This window comes from Meles meles, chromosome 3 (genome assembly GCF_922984935.1).
Source record: "Meles meles chromosome 3, mMelMel3.1 paternal haplotype, whole genome shotgun sequence".
In the NCBI taxonomy this organism is placed as follows: Eukaryota; Metazoa; Chordata; class Mammalia; order Carnivora; family Mustelidae; genus Meles; species Meles meles.
The window spans coordinates 177,379,790-177,398,511 of record NC_060068.1 but is presented as its reverse complement, the minus strand read 5'-3'; the positions used below and the strand labels follow the sequence as shown (position 1 = coordinate 177,398,511).

The following is an 18,722-nucleotide window of genomic DNA, read 5'->3' as shown; positions in this document are numbered from 1 at the left end:
AAGGGGGCTCTAGAGTAAGAGATCCGGAGGGCGGGCCGAGGGGCCCAGCTGAACAACACGGAGCTGATCAGTGTTGATTGCATTTCCGTGGCTCCATGTTAGTCGGGGGTAAAGCCAGAGTCCTCAGTTTTCCAGATACTCAAAAACTCAGGCCAATTGTGTTGTCCCAAACCCCCGCCCCATGCCCTGTATCCCAGCCCCGCGGCACCATCTTGAAGACCCACAAACATAACGCCATGGTTGCAGGCCTCTATGCCTTTCTTCTAAAGCTTGTTTTCCTCAATTTACCCCCAAATCCCGCTCCCTCCTTGCTGCTACCCTTCTACCCAATCCTGGGACAGAAAGGACCAAGGACAGAGAACCACAAGGACCCATCTGTCTGCATGGGACAGTGAGACTGGTGCAGAGGGCCGCTACCAATTTCTCGTTTTCCCGTTCCTCGCCCAGACTGGACACCTGCCATTCGTCACTCAGCAGGTGCTCAGCCGGGGTCTGACCTGCCAGCACTTCCTCAGGCAAACACGGCACAAAGGGGCTCCACATGGGACCATACCGGGATCATTTTCAGTAACTTTAGCTCGCTGGTGTCCAAAATCTCTAGAAATACTCAGTAACTTCTCGATCAATAAATAATATACAAACATGGAACAATCAAGCGGCTAGGGTTTGGTGCGGCCGGGGCTAGGAGCCCCTCCAGCAAGCACCCCCCCCCCCCCGCCATCTGCAAGGGCTCAGCGTGATGCTATTCGCCAAGCCCAGCAAAGAGTGAATGTCACCCTCCATGTGATGACCAGCCATTAACTAATCGTGTCTGATCTTGGAGACGCAGCTAAAAGAGATGGCAGGACTCCTCGGGCTTCATTCGTCCTACCCTTGACCTCACAACTCCTCTTGTTTTTTGCCTTGGTGTACTGAATTGGCTGTGATCTCCAGCACAATACTGAACCTTAGAAGGGCTGGAAGGAATCCTTAACTTTTCCTTGACTTTAATGGAATAGCTTCTAATCTCTCACCACTTGGCAGGATGACGTTTGCTATAGTGTTTTAAGAGGCATCCTTCGGGTTACAGCTATTCTTGAAGGTTAGAGAAGCTCTCATCCACGCCGTGGTGACTTTTATTTTAACTGTTATGAATGCATGCTGCATTTTATCAAACATTTATTCTGCATCCATAGAAATGGCTTTAACATTCTTTCTCTGTTAATCTCATTAACATAAAATGTCTCATCCACTACCTTCTCCACTTGATCACTGTCCTGTCGGATCATGAGTATGAACCTATGAATACAAGTGAAATGTAAATACTTATATGAGTATAATTTATACTTATACTTAAAGCCTGATGAGTGGACATTGTACAAGATGGCACAATATGCCGATGGCACAAAGGAAGATTCTGGCTGGGGGGCGCGGGCGATCAGAGGGCTGAAATTCAGCCTGCATCTTTTCCTGAGCCATGAGCCTTGGCATGGGGCTGTCTGCACTTCAAGGAAGAGGCGCCATTCTTTCTATAGAAACATGCAGTCTGCTGGCTCAAACCCAAGCCTGTGGCGCTGAGACCCCTGGGAGGGGAAACTTGTTCAAATTCACACAAAGGAATTGAGGGCCCCTGGGTGGCCCAGTTGGTTAAGCTCAGATCATGATCTCAGGTCCTTGGATCGAGTCCCGCATCAGGCTCCATGCTCAGTGGGGAGTCTGCTTCTCCCTCTCCCTCTGCCTGCTGCTCCCCCCTGTGCTCTGTCTCCCACCCTCCCTTTCTCTCTGACAAATAGGTACAAAAATCTTAAAGTACGCGCACACACACGCAGACACACACACACAACAAATTCACAAAAAGGCACTTTACAGGTGACTAGGACTCTCCGCTCTCAACCTTTTTTTTTTTCAATTAACATATAATGTATTGGGGCGCCTGGGTGGCTCAGTGGGTTAAAGCCTCTGCCTTCGGCTCAGGTCATGATCCCAGGGTCCTGGGATCGAGCCCCACAGTGGGCTCTCTGCAGAGCGGGGAGCCTGCTTCCTCCTCTCTCTCTGCCTGCCTCTCTGCCTGCTTGTGATCTCTGTCTGTCAAATAAATGAATAAATCTTAAAAAAAAAAAAAAAAACTATAATGTATTATTTACCCCAGGGGTACAGGTCTGTGAATTATTTCTAATCCTCACAGACAACACCATTTACCAAGCCACTCAACCACTAGACATGTTATCCCGAGAGAACTCGCTCTATTGGCCCTTGCTTTGAAATAGCCATGCCTCTCTGTCTGTGCCCGGAAGCCCTACTGTCCATGAGCTATAGCTCTGCAGCGTCAAATGCCTTTCCTCTATTCAGACACATGACCATGAGAAACAGCGCCCTTCTGTTGAACCGAGGGTGAGAGGCACAAATCAAACACACATCGTTGAAGAACGGACTCTTCTCCGTGCCTTCCATCAAATACAACGGCCTTCTTGAGATACCGTTTCATCTCTACTAACCGGTCCAAAAATGGAAGAGTTCTCCCTTGATCTGAAGGCTGCCAGTGCATTTCACAGAATTCATTGAGCAGCTACTTTGTGCTGGGCACAGAGAAGGCTAAAGGTGCCGTGGAAAGCCACGGAGACAGGGTGTCTGCAACTGGGGGCTTGGAATCTTGCAGTATTCTCCACAAGGGAGCCCCATGTCATGTGGTGGGGAGACCGAGGCAAACAAGCCTCACTCCGCTTTCTCCACCCTCAGCCTCACCGATGATTTCATCCTGAAATGCTTCCTAGACATGATTCACAAGGAAAAACCAGGCCAGGCAAATATCTATCTTCCGCTGAAATGTAAATAAAATGCCTTCAAAGTGCCAGAACTGTAAAACTTTTTTCTTATAATACCATTCCTGCTGTAAATATTTCTGTGGGAAGGCTGTCTTTTTTAATGTGAGTACTTATGCTGAAGATTAATTCAGATTCCTTTCAAACGGAGGAGGCAAACCCAGTAAGTTTATAGTAAACTCACATCCGCACAGGGGCCTCCCTATGCAAATAACAGCCTAAAAGCAACAACAACAACAAAAAGCCTAAAAGGGGTTACAAATTCTGCTAAGGAACAAAAAGTAATTATCTGCTGGGGGAAAAAATTATCCATTAGTTACATTTTTTTTCAAAGACTCAGGTAAAAGGTACAAATAAGATGGCAGAATTTTTAAATCAACAGTTCATATCAGGATGAAATTAGCGTTTCCCTTGGTCAGACTCCTCTCATCATGCTGTGATTTGTGGTGCCCATCTAAGAACAATGTGACCCATGAGTGCCAAGGATGACAAGATGACGTGAGGGTGTGAGAAGCCCTGAGATGATGATATAAAATGTGGGCACCCAAGTAAAAGCCTGTCAAACCCCTTCATGAAGGCACACACATGGAATCACACCTCACAAACACCCTAATGACTTCTTAAAATGGTGACATGGCAGCTTTTCCAGAGAAAGCCATCCCATGTACACGAGGCTTACTGGCTCCTTCCATTCCCCAGACAGGTACCTGTACCCTGGATTCAACTGTGGGACTTTCTAACCTGAAGCCACTGCTGTCCGGCTTAGTATTTTTCTCCTCCCAGCTCTTGAGGACAGCAACCTACCCAGAGTCTCACTCCACCCGGCCCACATCCCAAGTGCTGGCTTGAACTCACAGTTACTCAAGACTTGTTTGTTATGGGGACAGATCTGGACAAGACGTGGGTTGGTGTGTATGGAGTGCACCGAGGGAAATAAGACAACGTTTGATTAGCCGGCAAGTTGATGGTCTAAAAAGGGCTCGGGATCCCTAGTACATGGAATTCTTATTTACAGAAGGGAGCTCAAATATTGGAATCTGCGCCACTTTAAAATAGTAAATTCAGATTTTCTTTTCTAACGAGGTGCTCCGCATTAGTTATACATACTCATGTCTGGCCTGTGGGGATCTGATAAGGTCTTGGAAGGTCACTGCCAAGTATAATCTAATATCAAGACCAATTTTAATGAACTTCATACACAATTACTGCAGGCGAACTGTTTTTCAGTGCTAAGCTCGCCTCGTCTGGAGCAACCTTGTAAGGCTAATTAGAAAGAATTTGAAATAACTTAAGAACATGAACAAGAAATAAAATGTTCATAAGCAAACATCATGGGAAGAAAAATTAAATGTGAAGTAAAGGCAACTGCACTGGGCTGCGGGGAATCCCTGCGGACGAGAAGACCCGCCACAAAGTACGTTCGTCGTACAAGACCGAGGAGAAACACAGAGCCGACAAGGGCCACAGAATCCATGAGAACAATCACTTCATTGGAAAAGATGCTGACTATTTCCCCAAACTGCCACCATCTTTAAAAAAATTAACACATGAATTTAATAACTAGGTTTATTTACCCCTTTATCCTACGTTCTGCTAGATGTTGAGGACACAATCATGAATAAAATAGATATTGTTCCTGACTTGAAAATCTTAAAATACATTTTTGTTGTTGTTAGTTAGTTAGTTTAAAAACAAATTAGTTCATCCCATCATTGGTGATGGGACTTTCCTCTCCAAAATAGGGCTAAACCCAAGTTTATATGACATATTTGTGGATGCTGACCTTAGATTTAAGCTTTTTAGGTTGGGGAGCAAGCGCCTGCTAAGGTTGAACCAATACTGTGGGAAAGCAGCGTATTTCAGAATAAGGACCGCACACATATGGACCCTCACGTATCTGCATCCACGACACGCATATATTTCAGATTAGATAGTGTTTATCTTTTTAGTAAAACCAATACTTTTTTTTTTCACTGCCAAGGAAAAACAATGAAAACCTGATGTAGCTTAAATGTTTGAAGTCAGTAGTGGAGTTGTACTGTGTACAACTATGTATTAACCCCACAAAGTCAAGCCTATCTACGATCTTGGAACTGCAATAGCAAGTCAACGAGAGCCGAGTAACCAGCACCTTCAGCCTGGAATTGACAACCCTGTGGGAACGAATCAACTTGCTTTCCAAATCAGTGTCTTCCTTTCAGGTCCTGGTGAATTCCCTACATCCTCCAATCCACAACCTTCACGCACGCTCCCTTCACAGAGAAGCTTCCATTCCATCTCACCTGGGCCAGGTCCTGGCCACATCTTGCGGGGCTGTTGGCCCATCCGGCCAGAGGGTAACCTCTCTCTGCACTCTTTGGTTCCTCTTCCTTGTTCCACTGGCATTCCTGACTTGTTCCTTACATTCCAGCCATGTGATCTGTACTTTCTTCCTAGGCTGGGGACTCAGCTCTTTGAGGTTAGGAATTTTATTGTATGTATCTGCACACCTTCCCTAGCACCTAATACACTTCTTTACACACAGTAGATTCCCAACATTTTTGGCCTATCGGGTCTACAGATGCAAAGCTCTGAAAATTCTACACGGGATGGGATGACCAACATGAGTCAGGGACTGAAGCCACTGAGGGTTTGCTTTCTTTCCACGTGTAAAACTATTCAGAAATTAACAATATCGTAGGAGATTACACCATTAGAGAAATTAATTATCAAGGACGACACATGTAACCGGCACAGATGGCGAGGTCTTATCACTAAAAGCTATTAGGAGTTGTGAAGACAAGGGAAAGAAATCAATTAAATAAGTTTCCTAACAAAATCTGCCTGGCGAACATCAGAGGCCCCTCTTGATGTCTGGATCCCATCTGTTGGCTCTACTATTTTTGTCTCGCCCTGTTTCGAGAGGCTACAGTTCACGTGCTCCTGGTTCCACAGGCGCAGAGCCGGGAGAGTTTCATCAGGTGGATCCCTCAGCTTCCTTCTCTCCGCTGGCACCATTCCCTCCTCCCACGCGATGACCCTCGAGTTCCTCTGAGGACTGCTCTCACACTGGGGCCATTTCATGGGACCAGGATAGACCAGAACAGATGTGGGAAATGTTTCACATCATGACAGAAGCAAGATGCCAAATGGTCGTGTGTGGGATGTGACTTTCTCACGCAGCATGGCTTTATAAAATCATGCAAGAATGTGGCCTGGTATGAGCCAATTCTATCTTTAAGGGTCTTTACTGCAACTTTCCCTTCAATCCAGAGTCTCCTGAGATACTGTAAGTCAAACAGATCTTGAGAAACCATGCCATGGAGAGAAACGGGGACACTACTGTTCGAAGAATGTTCTTGCGGCATACCAGGAGACCACAGAGCAGAACAATTATGCTTTTCTTTTTTTTCTGAGAACTTTCAAAGGCTTCCACACATCACCTTGTATTTCTGCTTCGAACTATTAAAGGGAAAAAAATCTAAATGTAGCAGGAGCCTCGTATGGTTTTCCTTGTATTTCATAAAAGGTTCCAAACAGGGCTCTAGCTCTTACACTTCAGGACTGGGAGCATTTGGGGAAGAAGAAACCACGGCATCTGCGAAAAACAGTCAACGTTTGAAAACCATTTTTTCCAGTTCCAACATCTGTTGCTTCCCTTCCTTACTTAATTACAAGTTGCTGTGAAAATTATTATGTATGTGAATTGTTTTAACAACCAAAATTATACACGTTTAATAATTCCACGGAGGGCACTCGGATGAAATAATAAAAAAGTGGGAAATGCAAATCTTCAGCAAAACACAAATTAAACCATATTGTTGATATAATTAAACATGTATGTTACTTCTCTAAGAGGAAGATCTGCCTGCCGTGAGCCAAACCAAATGACAAGGATAGCGGGATCAGACTCATTGGAAAATCCTCCGCCTGCATCTGTATACGTGGGAACTATCTATACAGCAGGTCCCATCCTTGCGAGTGAACACAGGTATGGACAGAACCCACCACCAACAATGAGACAATGAACGAACTGGTGTAGGAACCACCTGGGGGGTAATCTTCACAACGGAAGCCTGATTCTGAAGCCTCGAGCAGGGATCCTGGGTCCCTAATCCCCCCTGCTGTCCCCACAGCCCATCACAGGGTAGGAGCTGAAGTCATTCAGTCATGTTGGAAAGAAAACGAGGGGGGGGCGATGGATAAAAAAATCGAGATGCTCAGAGTCTCGTCACATCAGCGTGCGTTCAGGCAAATCCCCATTAAGACCGTGACGTACGCAGGGCTCTGCCAAACTGAGTCAACCAGACGAGGATCACACAACAAGAAGTTCGATCAATTCAGGAAGCGACAAAAGTCTTCGATCGAAGGCATTTCTCTCCCTGTTTTCGTTTGCTTGTTTGTTTACTGGATTCTGGAGTGTTTCAGAAAGGCGTCCGCTGAGGCACTCTGTCCACCATTGTCATGGCGACCCCACCCTTCCCCAGCTCCTCCATCCCTCCTTGCATCGACCCGGGGCCTCAGAGCGGGAGGGTGGGGTGTGAGGAATGTTCTTCTCACGCATTCCTCTCCCAGCCCCAGCCGCACAGGGAGGTCTTCCCTGAAATACACATTGTTAGAAGAGGAGGGTAGCCGGAAGGACCCAAAGAAGCCAGTGAACGTGACAGCCCGTCCCTGACGCTAACAGCGCATCAGGCCCGGAGGTCCTCGTCTCCAAATGAGACAGTGTCACAGCATCTGAAGGCCAGTCTGGGTGGACAATGCAGTTGCTTTTTAACTGCAAGAGAACATTCTCCTTCGCTGCAGGGCGAGTGCCTGATGCGCCCGGAAACAGACAAGGCGAGCTACGGAAACTGACCACACGTAAGGACACCACACTACGGGACTCCAAGAGCCTTCTCTCCGGATAATCCACGATGAGCCCGAAAGTGTCAGCGGGGCTGCCGTCAGAGACTGAAGCCGTGTCTGGAAAAGAACACTCGCTGATTGTGTCCGAGGAACTTGTGCTGAGGCGCACGTTTAGAAAGTCACGTTTAATTACACGTTTTGCGCACGTTTAGAAAGTCACGTTTAATACACGTTTTGCTGCAGTTAAAGATCTGCATTTGCAAGAGACCTGAGTTTTCCACGGGCTGAGATCTGTTACGCCTTCCAAGTCAGTTTCTTGTGTGCGAATTCACGCAGGCCTAGACAGATTTTCAGACTCAGGGCCATTTCATAGAAATTCTTATGACTGTGAACACTTACTCAGTGACTGTGTTTTCATAAGTAAATTGTAGATGTTCTCGTGTCAGGTATTGGAAAGTCTGTATCATGGAATTTATTGGTTTATAAACTGCAAAGGAAAAAAAAAATCTGCGTGGGTCTCACCTAAGGCACTTCCACAGCAGAAAACCGCTCTTCAGAAAGCTTCTCCTTTCACTTCACTTTGCAATCACTGCATCTGAATTCTTACAGGCAGGAAGAGGCCTGATTTTTTAATAAAGTCGAAGAAATCTGTGCAACTGACTCGTCTAACACTATAAATAAAACATTTTTGTGAAATCCTCCAGATCTCCAGACCAACTGCCATTTCCAGAGATTGTAGATGATAATTCATGCGTCCTAGAGGCAGACTTGTGATGGATTAATTCCTATCATCCATCATTTTCTTTTCTCCCCATTGGTGTCATGCCCCATTCCTAAACTTCATCCCTGAGCGCTCAAGGCTACATTTCAGCAAACTTTCACTTCGGCGCCCGGCCTGGCACGCCGGTTGATTTTGTGTACTGATACTACCTTCTTCAAAATGCTCATGTCTCTCTGAACAAAATAAGGTATTTTTACTCTGACCCTCATTCACATTTGCAAGCCCTTCCCTGAGATAGCTCCTAACAAAAGAAAGCAATTTTTTTGCATTCCCATGCTAACGAAGATATAATAGCAAGTTTCAGCCAGGGAGATCAACCGCTTCTCTGTGGAAGACTATCTGGAAGTACAAGTGAATGCGCTTTACAAGCAAGGTGCAATAGAAGGGTTCACGCTGTGACCTTCTTCATGAAGGTCAAGATCATTTGTGGAGGGGTGCCTGGGTGGCTGAGTGGGTTAAGGCCTCTGCCTTCGGCTCAGGTCATGATCCCAGGGTCCCAGGATCGAGCCCTCCGTCGGGCTCTCTGCTCAATGGGGAGCCTGCTTCCTCCTCTCTCTCTCTCTCTGCCTGCCTCTGATCTCTCTCTGTGTGTCAAATAAATAAATAAAATCTTTAAAAAGAAAAAAAAGATCATTTGTGGATCTTTTGCGGAGCTCATGGGAATCACAGGAAAATTCTAGACCACCTGCAACAAATACACCAATCAAGAAAGAGCACGCCTTTTAATATCCATTGTGAAGTGGTTTTAAGAGGCAGCATCCAGAGACTGGACAGGAGTAAGAAAGCTTGGGGGGTTGCGGGGGGTGCCCACCCCCCTTCCATCCTTGAGGATCTGGGATTCCATGGGCTTCTGGGGGGGGAGGGGCAGGAGCAGGTACAGCAGTTAGGATGGTCTTGACTCAAACCAGCTAAAGTGATGGGGAACGTGGGCCTCACGTGGTGGGCAGTCCCTAGCAAGGGGGAGCCCCAGCTCTGCCTCTCTGCTGTGCTAGTTCCTTCCCTCAGCCCCAACCTGATGCTCACCCCCACAGGCTGTCAGCAACGGGGAGCAGCCTTCCAGCTTCACCTGCGGGGACCTCCCTTCCCGCACCTCTTATTGACGGAGAACAGAGACCTTTCCCAGGACCCCCTAACAGCTCTTCCCAAGGGAAGAACTGGTCCACTGGAGGAGAACCACTGAGCTACATGAAAATGCTGGATGGAAAACAAAGCGCGATCTGCCCAGGAACAAGCATCGCCGGCCACCTGATGATGGCTGGCAAGTTCAAGAGTCCGCAGGAGTTCAGGAAGCAGGGCTGAGCTCCAGTTACGGAATGGCAGCTTCGGAATTCCTGGGCTCACTAGCCCGTTGGAGCACGCTCAGGTCTGGGATTCAGAGCCCGGTGTATCAAGGGCTTTTGGGGCCCCCCACACGGCAGCCTCTACCCCATGATCCCAGCTGTGGGCATGGTGTGGGCAACTGTGTGCCAGCCACGTCTCCCAGGGGCACAGGTCTCACTCCCATTAGGGTCTCCTCTGAGCCCCCCAGGGACTAGGCAGCCAGGAGCTTCCCTCAGTGAAGGGGAGCCCATGAGGCCCGGCGCTTATGACAGCCGTTCCACAGGCTTCTCAGCCATCCTGGAGGGTAACTGCCCTGCTGTTCACAGCAGTAGCCTTGGAAACAAACCCTAATACGGGCTTTTGCTTCCTCCCTGCCTTGTTCCCTCATCCCCTGAATCATGTAGATTCAGCTCCAGGGTAAAATATGTGATCAAGCTCTGTTTTAGCTCAAGTTAAGACATGAGGCTTGCCCGTCTCAGCACCTCTATGAACCCGAATGCAGTCCAAAATGGCAGGGGGAAATTGCCCCATATATTGCTGAGGCTTTGAAGAACGACTGTTTTCATGTGCTGCGGTCAGGGCTAAGGTGGCCCTGCAGTCACGCATACTGCATGCAGGCTGTGCACTGTCCTTCTGCAGGGGTCCTACTCACATTTAGATGACCTTCAACACCCCTTAGATTTATGCAGTACACAACCCACACAACTGTATATAGTGGCTTTGGAGGATAGTGACTGGTGGGTGCCCCACCCAGAAGCATCTGGATATCCAGGCCTCCCCCAGGTATCCTCTAGCCTCTCTGACTCTTCAATTACACTCTCAGAAGCCACCAAGGGTCATCTGCTGTTCTCGGTAAGTGATAACTGATCGCTTCTCTTCAGCTTTTAGTGAATGATTCACTTTTAAAGTGAATGATTCACTTTATCAAATCTGTTGTGGACCATAGTTAGGCAAAACAGATTTCCATAAGCACATTTGTGTTTATGGTAACATCAGGAAAAGAGCAGCCTTTTAAACTCTGCCCTTTTAAATTATTTTTCAAATATCAGACAAGGCTACTGAATTTAGCTGGACATACACAGGCCATCAGTATGGATGCCTGGGCTTGAGTTTGGCCGCCCCTCGCATGAGCTGGGCCCTCACGTCTCTTTGTGTCATGCTCCCAAACCTGAAAAATTGTTATTCTAATAATAATACCACATCTGTGGTTCACTGGCAGGGATACATAATAAAATCCCTAAGAAGTTCCTCAAATAATTCCTGGCCTGCAGAAATTACAATGCTGGTGCTGAAAAATACTACTTTTCCTATAGAAGTTCTATATGCTTTCAGCTGAGTTAGAATCCAGTACTTGATTTTATCTAATTTCACCTATTACATTTTGTTTAAGAAAACTGGGGCATTTTAGAAGTATGACATGGTATTTTCATAAACAATGCACAAAACTAGTTGTACCTACACTAGTCGTATCCAAACTAGTTGTATCTCAACTAGTTGTACCTTGTAGAAGGCCAACTGGCTCGTGAGAGTAAGTAAAGCGCCCAGACTCGCCCATAAGCAGGCTGCTCCAGGAACCCAGGTGAGGAGGCAGCGCCTGTGATGGGCCCTCAGGAGGGACACAGCTGGCGCCAGCAACCAAACGCGCGGAAATGGATCTTGGCCCAAAGGGAAGTCACCCTTTTACCTGCAGCCTAGCGGGGCATACACGGCACGCATGGAACAAAGGAGACAAAAATAAAAGAACAAAGGGAAAACCCCTCAATGCACCTTCTCATAGAAGGGTCCCTGTCCCCCACAGCAGAACTGCGAATCTCGGGGTAACCGGTGTTCAAGCCGCCCGTGAGCACAAAGGAAACGAACAACCACAGAGAACAAGAAGAACCCGAAACTACCGTGTGTGCTCACTTTCGTGCCCCCGACTCCACGTTTCTTCTGGCCCGCGGCTCAGCTGGAGAGAAGCAGGTGCCCTTGCGAGGAGGCCGAGCTGCTCCTGCGGATGGTGTGGTACTGAGAAATAAATGGGGTGCCAGCGATCCCCGTACTGATCTAGGAGGGAAGGAAACGAGCCTTTCTGCTAAGTGCCTTTGAATATATCCACTTTTGTGGGTGGGGGGAGGTTAGCTTCTGCCGGTTAATCTCACAGCGCTTGCCTCAGTATTTTCTGAGGAGGCTGCAGCACCTGGACCTTTCTAGCATCTCGGTGCTGAGCAGCCCCAGGGCGGGTGCTAGCTCAGCCAGCAGCAGGGCTCTGGCTGCCAAAACTCCTCTTGGGACGCTGGTTTTCCCGTTTGGAAAATCAGGAATGCGTGAGATGACATTTTGCAAAATTTTGCAAACTCCAATGTGTTCCACAAACCTGGAGTATTTTGTGACAGTGCTATTATTTTCATCTGTAACAATCTATTTAAACTTCCTGGGGGCCTGGGTGGCTCAGTCGGTTAAGCATCTGCTTCAACTCAGGTCGTGATCCCAGGGTCCCGGGATCGAGTCCCGCATCCAGCTCCTTGTTCAACCGGGAGCCTGCTTCTCCCTCTACTTCTCCCCTCTGCTCATGATTTCTCTCTCTCTCTCAATATAAGTAAATAAAATCTTTTAAAAAAATAAACAAACTTCCAATTGCCAGGTTTTGCTTGCTCCTAAATGTATCTATAGTTCCATTATTTAACCCAAACAATTTTCACTATGTGCTGTCAACTCTGGTTAACCTTTACAGAATCCCTCTGACGGGGTGTATCGATCTTAATGTCTTTCTTCGTGACCTTTCAGGGTCTTCTGTAGGCTGCCTCTTTTGTTTCTAAGAAACAGACCCTCTCGTATGCTTCCTGCTGAGAGCATAAATCAGCGTTTGGTCAACTTTTACACTTTGTGCGACATTTCCGTAATAAATACAGCGCTAGCGGTACGATGTCTGTTCTGTCTGAGTTATCCTTGTTGTGTCTGACCCTGCTTTAGCTCTACTCTCTCACCCATCGGCTGAAACCTCCGAGGAACTCTGAGTTACAATAATTTGGGAAGCAAGTCCATTTATAGACCATAACATTGTGATGTCCTTCCTTTCATGGATTGTAATTTTCAGCCAAAACATAGAAGACTTGCGTTCTGCACTCATCTTCAGTTACTTTCCATGGCCGTGAGAATCTCTACAGTCTTTTGAAAATCAAGGACGCTAATGGACAGGGAAAGCTCCTCTTTCTTCTAAGATCCACTTTGTACTCAATAAAAGGAAACGAAAAATAAAGTCCTCTCATTTATTAACGAACATCCAGCAAAGGAATTAGGCAAACGGAGTTACGTCATTTAGTTCAATGTGTGCGGTGAGCCAGTTCTCAAAATGCTGGCCCAGTCTCCCACCAGCCATTTGCTACTGGACAGGTTCATTAATCTTTCTCAAGTTGAGTTTTCTATCTCTAAGTGAGGCACTAATGAAATCTGCCTTGCTGGAATACAGGGAGAATAAACATAACAGCTTTTAATTGCTTAGCATAGTTTACAATATACAGTTGATACTCACTCAAAGTTCCATCTTCTATTACATAACACAGAATGCCGACCTCTCACAACATGCCTAAATAACAACTCCAGTGTGCTTTGTTATAATTTCATTTCAGTATTTCGTCAGATGCTATGTGCTCAGCTAGGATTTATAGGGACTTGGTTTAACAATTATCACGATGGTTGCTAGGTATCACCCAGAAAAGGTTAAAAATGAAACAAAAATAGGCCAAAGATCATGAACCCCAAAATGGCTATTCTGAAGTGACCTAGCTATTTTAAATTAAATAATTATCCCTTTGACTTGTCAGGGCACTGATGGGACGTAGGCTCAAAGCCGGGTGGCAAAACTCCCACAGACTCTGTTGCCCCTCAGCTGATTGCTCACAGTGGGGAGGGGGCTGGGGGCTGGAGAAGAGACTCTAATGGTGGCAACTTCTCCCAGAGGTACTGCTGCTCTGCAGACAGGCTCCGTGCCCTCTGACAGGTTACCTACCTGGGCTGTCTATTTTCCTCCTCCAAAAGCATTGGTAAAATCACATTCCCAGAGCTGCTGTCACTGAACCAAAGACAAATGGAAAGTACCCAGCTCTTGGCGGCTATGCGTTCAGTATCTTCATTTCTCCTGATTTCTCTCCTCGACCATCCAGGGTTACTGGGAGCGTTTTATCAGGTAACACGAGACTTTAGTCTATCATAGCATGACTAAAGAGTAACTCCAGTATGTTTAACTATAATTTTGCTTTAATAATTCATCTGACGTTACCCCGTAAGGATCTGTAAGACGTGACATAATTAGCATGACGGTTACTAGATCGTATCAAAACAGGTTAGAAATGAAGACGACCGTGGGCGTTCATGCCTCAATATTTCAGTCGGGGACGTGGGTGGGAAAGGTGGAACAGCATCTGCGGTGTCCTGGTGACTCTCCCTACCCTGCCATGCTCCCTCTCTGCTCTGTGAGGTCACATGCGTGTAGGCACGTCATGGAGGAGTAGTGAGGTACAGAGAAGCTCACACAGCTGTTTGGTTCTAGAGATGCTTACTTGGAAGTGGACAGGAAATGTCTGTCCCTTAAATGTCCTTGTGTGTCATCAAGAGTCTCAGTATAAACTTGGCTGAGGACTCAGGCCCTAGGGAGGGACAGGTGCTGGAAGCGGTCACTGAGTCACCTGCATACATGTGCCCCCAAGGTCCAGAGAAGAGATAGCAGGATCAGAGAATCGGCAGCATCAGGGCCCCGGGAGCTTGGACACTCACTGGTTTGCCTCAAACTTGCACTGAGGAAGATAGACATTAGGACCGTGGTGGGCCCCAGGTTCACACCACTTCTGGCTACACAAGATCCAGGCCTCCACTCTGTCAATCAGCTCTCCAAACAGCCTCAGCCTCTTCAAGCCACCAACCCTTCAACTTTCAGAACTTTAACCCCTCAACTTTATTTTTTTATTATTTCATTCTATCTTATTTTGCTGCAGTAAGAACATTTAACATTAAGTCTACCCCCAAAACTGTGTAGACACTGAAGGTACAATGTCGTATAAGCGGACCTCTAGAACTTGCTCCTTTCGCTCCCCCGAAACTGCGCTCATTGATCAGAAACTCCGTTTCCCTCCCCATGCCCCTGCGGGGCTCCTTGATTCCACCACCTTTCCCCTTTTTGAGTCTATGAATGTGATTATTGTGGATACCTCATGTAAGTGTCACCGTGCAGTGTTTGCCTTTCTGTGTCTGCCAAGTTCCCGTAGCATGATGTCCTCAAGGTTCATCTGTGTTTCGCACACCTTGCAATCTCCTCCTTGTAAATGCTGAATTGTATTTGATCATTTGTACACATATTTTCTTTATCCACTCATCTGTCAATGGACATTTAGACTTGCCACACTTGGCTCTTATGAATAGTGCTGCACCGAACACAGGAGAGCAGATACCCCTCTAAGATCATGCTTTTGGTTCTTCTGGATGTGGAGGGATTGGAACCCTGGTACCTTATTGGGGGGATGCAAAACAGTGCAGCTGCTTGGGAAAACAGTATCGCAATTTCTCAAAAAGTTAAAAATGGAACTACCTTATACTGAAATCAACATCTTGAAGAAATGTCAACATTTGGAATTTTAAGAGTAGGGTTTCGAGGAAAAAGATAATAGCTTTAAAGGGAGCCCTTCACTTGTCTGAACTCAACTTCTTATTGAGATTTATTTGAAGGCTTGGAGATTTATTTGAAGACAAGAACATATGAATTTCACAGATGACACTTGGAAAATCTTTTCATAGTATTTCCATTTTAACATGGTGGAGCAAAAGATTCTCATCTTTTATATCTTGTTCATACTTGAACTTAAAATCAACTCTTTTTCTATAACTGCTGTAGTCCTCAGGAATTCAAGTTCTTATCGTTTCCACAGGTGTGTCTTTTACTGTGTCAAAAACATGGTGTTGGCTTACTGTCATTTTCGGTAAGCTTGACTTGGTGAAGCAGCTGGAGTCCAGGAGTAACAAACAGAAACAAGGGTAAGAAGGAAAGGCCAGAGTCTCTCAGGCATCACCACCTTTGATACTCATAGTTGTCCTGTGGGGGAAGGGACTCTTGTCCCCTTCTTGGAGGAAAAGACTGATTTAGAAATGCCACATGAGTCATCAGCCATATAGACATTGGCAAGTGGGTAATCAACTTCATGACTCAAAAATCAAAATGTTACTACATACACGTAACAGCTATTACCTTCTAGAAGACCTCCATAAAAAAAGGAACCCGCTTCGGGGCTCAAGGTTTATAAACTATAGCAAGAATCTGACAATCAGCATATTACTTTAAGTGACTATCATTTTAAAATAAACTTAGGGATTGAACTGATGGGATCCATTTTCTCAGCCACCCAACAAAGCCAGGCCCCTCTGTCCTCCTGCTTCTGTCGCTCACCTGGCATTAGTGTCTTCAAAGAGACAGGAACTGCAGTAAGTGGGAAAAGCCGCAGGAGAAGAAAAATAAATGCTGCGTTTCTATCATAAAAGAGCAGAATGCTCAAGCGCCTGGGTGGCTGTCGGTTAAGCGTCTGTCTTTGGCTCAGGTCATGACACCAGAGTCCTGAGATGGAGTCCCACGTCCGGCTCTGTGTTCCATGGGGAATCTGCTTCTCCCTCTCCCTCTGTGTTCTCTCTCTCTTTCAAATAAATAGATAAAGTCTTAAAAAATAAAGGAAAAAAAAAAAAAAAGCAGAGCGCTCCATTGTGTCTCAGTGATACTTTCTTGGAAGTACATGACCGAGAAGAAAAAACAAACAACTCCCCCCGCCCCAAACTAACACACCGAAGAACTGACATGAGGCTCATCGGAGACACGCATGACATTTGTCTGGATTTGAAAACTGATGTTACATTTGTTGCATAAACTATATTCTGCAAATTTGGACACAAAGCAATAAACACATTAACACTTCAGGAAGACATTCAGTTTTTACATTTACAATCAGACGTATCACACACACACACACACACACACACACACACACACACTCCAGTGACTAATAGATCTCCTATACTCTCCTTCACACAGTTCTTTCTTTCACTGAACTGTTAATAAATGTAAGCATTGAAGTCAATTTATAATAAGAAAACAAATGACCTGAAATGTTTTCTCTAAGTTCTTTGTACTAGAAAGTTTTAGAAACTAAAGTGCAAAGTCGACTCAGGTCATCCAGCCCTTTAGAATCCCAGCTGATGAGACGAACCTTGACATATGAGTGGGGATCTCCATCTCTGGCGGTGAGGCACCAGAAGAAAGAAATGATGTATTTCAGCAAAGAATAAAGTTACTCCATTTGAACTGCTTTCCTAGAGCAACTGAGTGTTCATAGATTTACTCTGCACATTTCAATGAATAATTTTCAGTTTCAGCATCTGAAATAGTGATACCTTTATCATCCCAAACTGGCACTGAAAGTCTTCATTTATCATTCCAAACTGACCACTCTTCATGGCCAGAATTAAGGCCAGGCCAACCCAGAAAGAAGTGCTTCTAGAACCAATACGAGCTTCTATTAAAGCGACGGCAACAGAAGGGGAAGGAATCTAACTGCGAATCCCAATAACAGAAATCTCCTCGGGTTGGGCATATCTGCCAAAAATGCCCCTACCCTCTCCCTCTGTCTGAGTTCTGCAGGGCTCTCTGGAAGGTGTAACCATGCTTTACCGCAGCACGACAACATCGCTCTGCCTCAGGGACAAGGTTATGAATGCAATGCAAAGGACAACTGGAAAGATCAGTGAGGAAGGAGGCCAAGCCAGACCTTCTGGTGCAGAACGTCTGCCCCAGCACGCGCCCACCCACCGCGGGCTCTCGGGGGGCCGGCGCACGGGAAGCTGAACGAGGTGGAAGCCAGCGGCCTTCAGCACTCAGTCATTCTTGCAGGAGGCGCAGGAACAGGAACAATGGGCCTTTGGAAAAGTGCTTGCACAAGGGGAATTTTATTTCAGGGTTTAGAGTGTGAAAAGAAATACGACCTGCTATGGCAGAAGAAAAACAAAACTGTAAGTTGTCTTCGATTCCCTCCGAATTGGCCCCAGTGTGTTCTGACAACAGCTCCATGAAGTTTCTCAAGCCTCAGAGCATCTCAGTTCTACACCTTAGCATGGTTCAGCGTGGAGACCTTATATGCCATTTTCCCAAACTGAGTGTCGTGAGCAGAGGTAAGCAGACTGAAGCTCTGTCATAGCTCAGAAATCAGAACTGAAGAACTCTGGGGGCCGTTTTTCCCAGAAGTAAATATTTTATTCAAAAAGCCTCCAAGCTACTATGAACTTCCGCTGTTTCCTCCAAATATTCTCATCAACCGGAGAAACTTACATGATTTACAGCACATAGTGCATGCAGAGTACCTTGTGCCTGGGGATGTCATGTTTACAGAGCATTTCATGTTTGTAGAGCATCTAGTGCCTGTTGAAAACCCAGTGTTCACAGAATATCTGAAGCGTGAGAGCATGTTGTATCTGTAAAGCATCTACTGTGTATAGAGCATCCAGCTTACAAAGCATGTAGTGTTTGCAGAACACCTAATGCTTGCAGTATATCAAGCATATCCAGAGTACCCCCGTGTTTGCAGAACACCTAATGCTTGTCATATATCAAATGTATGCAGAGCACCCAGTGTGTGCTGGCTCGGGACATGGGCTGGGAACAACGAGGTCCGTACTCACCACATTACAGCCTGCGCAGTCAGGTCCATTCTCGCAGGTCCTGCGGCGAGCTTGAATGCCGCCCCCACACTGGGCTGTGCACCGTTCCCAGGGACCCCAGCCTGTCCAGAACATGTGCGGGGGGCACAGCAAGTGTTCGTTGCAGTATCTGTGATGGGAAAACCAAGAGGAAAAGGAAGCCGTTCAGGGCAACATGAAGCCACAGACCTTTCCATGGTCTGTCCCTGCACGGATGTTGAACACATGGGCATGCTCCGCGTGGAGGGCTCTGCATGTGCGGAGTGGTGGCACGGTAGAGGGGGCAGATGTGG

General features: G+C 46.4%; 1 protein-coding gene across 10 annotated transcripts in view; it reads right to left on the bottom strand.

The window, feature by feature from the left end:
- The window catches only part of SEMA5A (semaphorin 5A), a 465,678-nt gene that overhangs the window by 45,330 nt on the left and 401,626 nt on the right, over positions 1 to 18,722 (bottom strand). For all 10 annotated transcript variants that reach the window (XR_006817661.1, XM_045998962.1, XM_045998963.1 and 7 more), the window contains one exon: positions 18,412 to 18,559. Coding sequence is in view for 9 of the 10 variants with exons in the window: in XM_045998962.1 (XP_045854918.1) it covers positions 18,412 to 18,559 (148 nt within the window). In the remaining variant the exon portion in view is untranslated. The remainder of the gene's footprint in view (positions 1 to 18,411; positions 18,560 to 18,722) is intronic.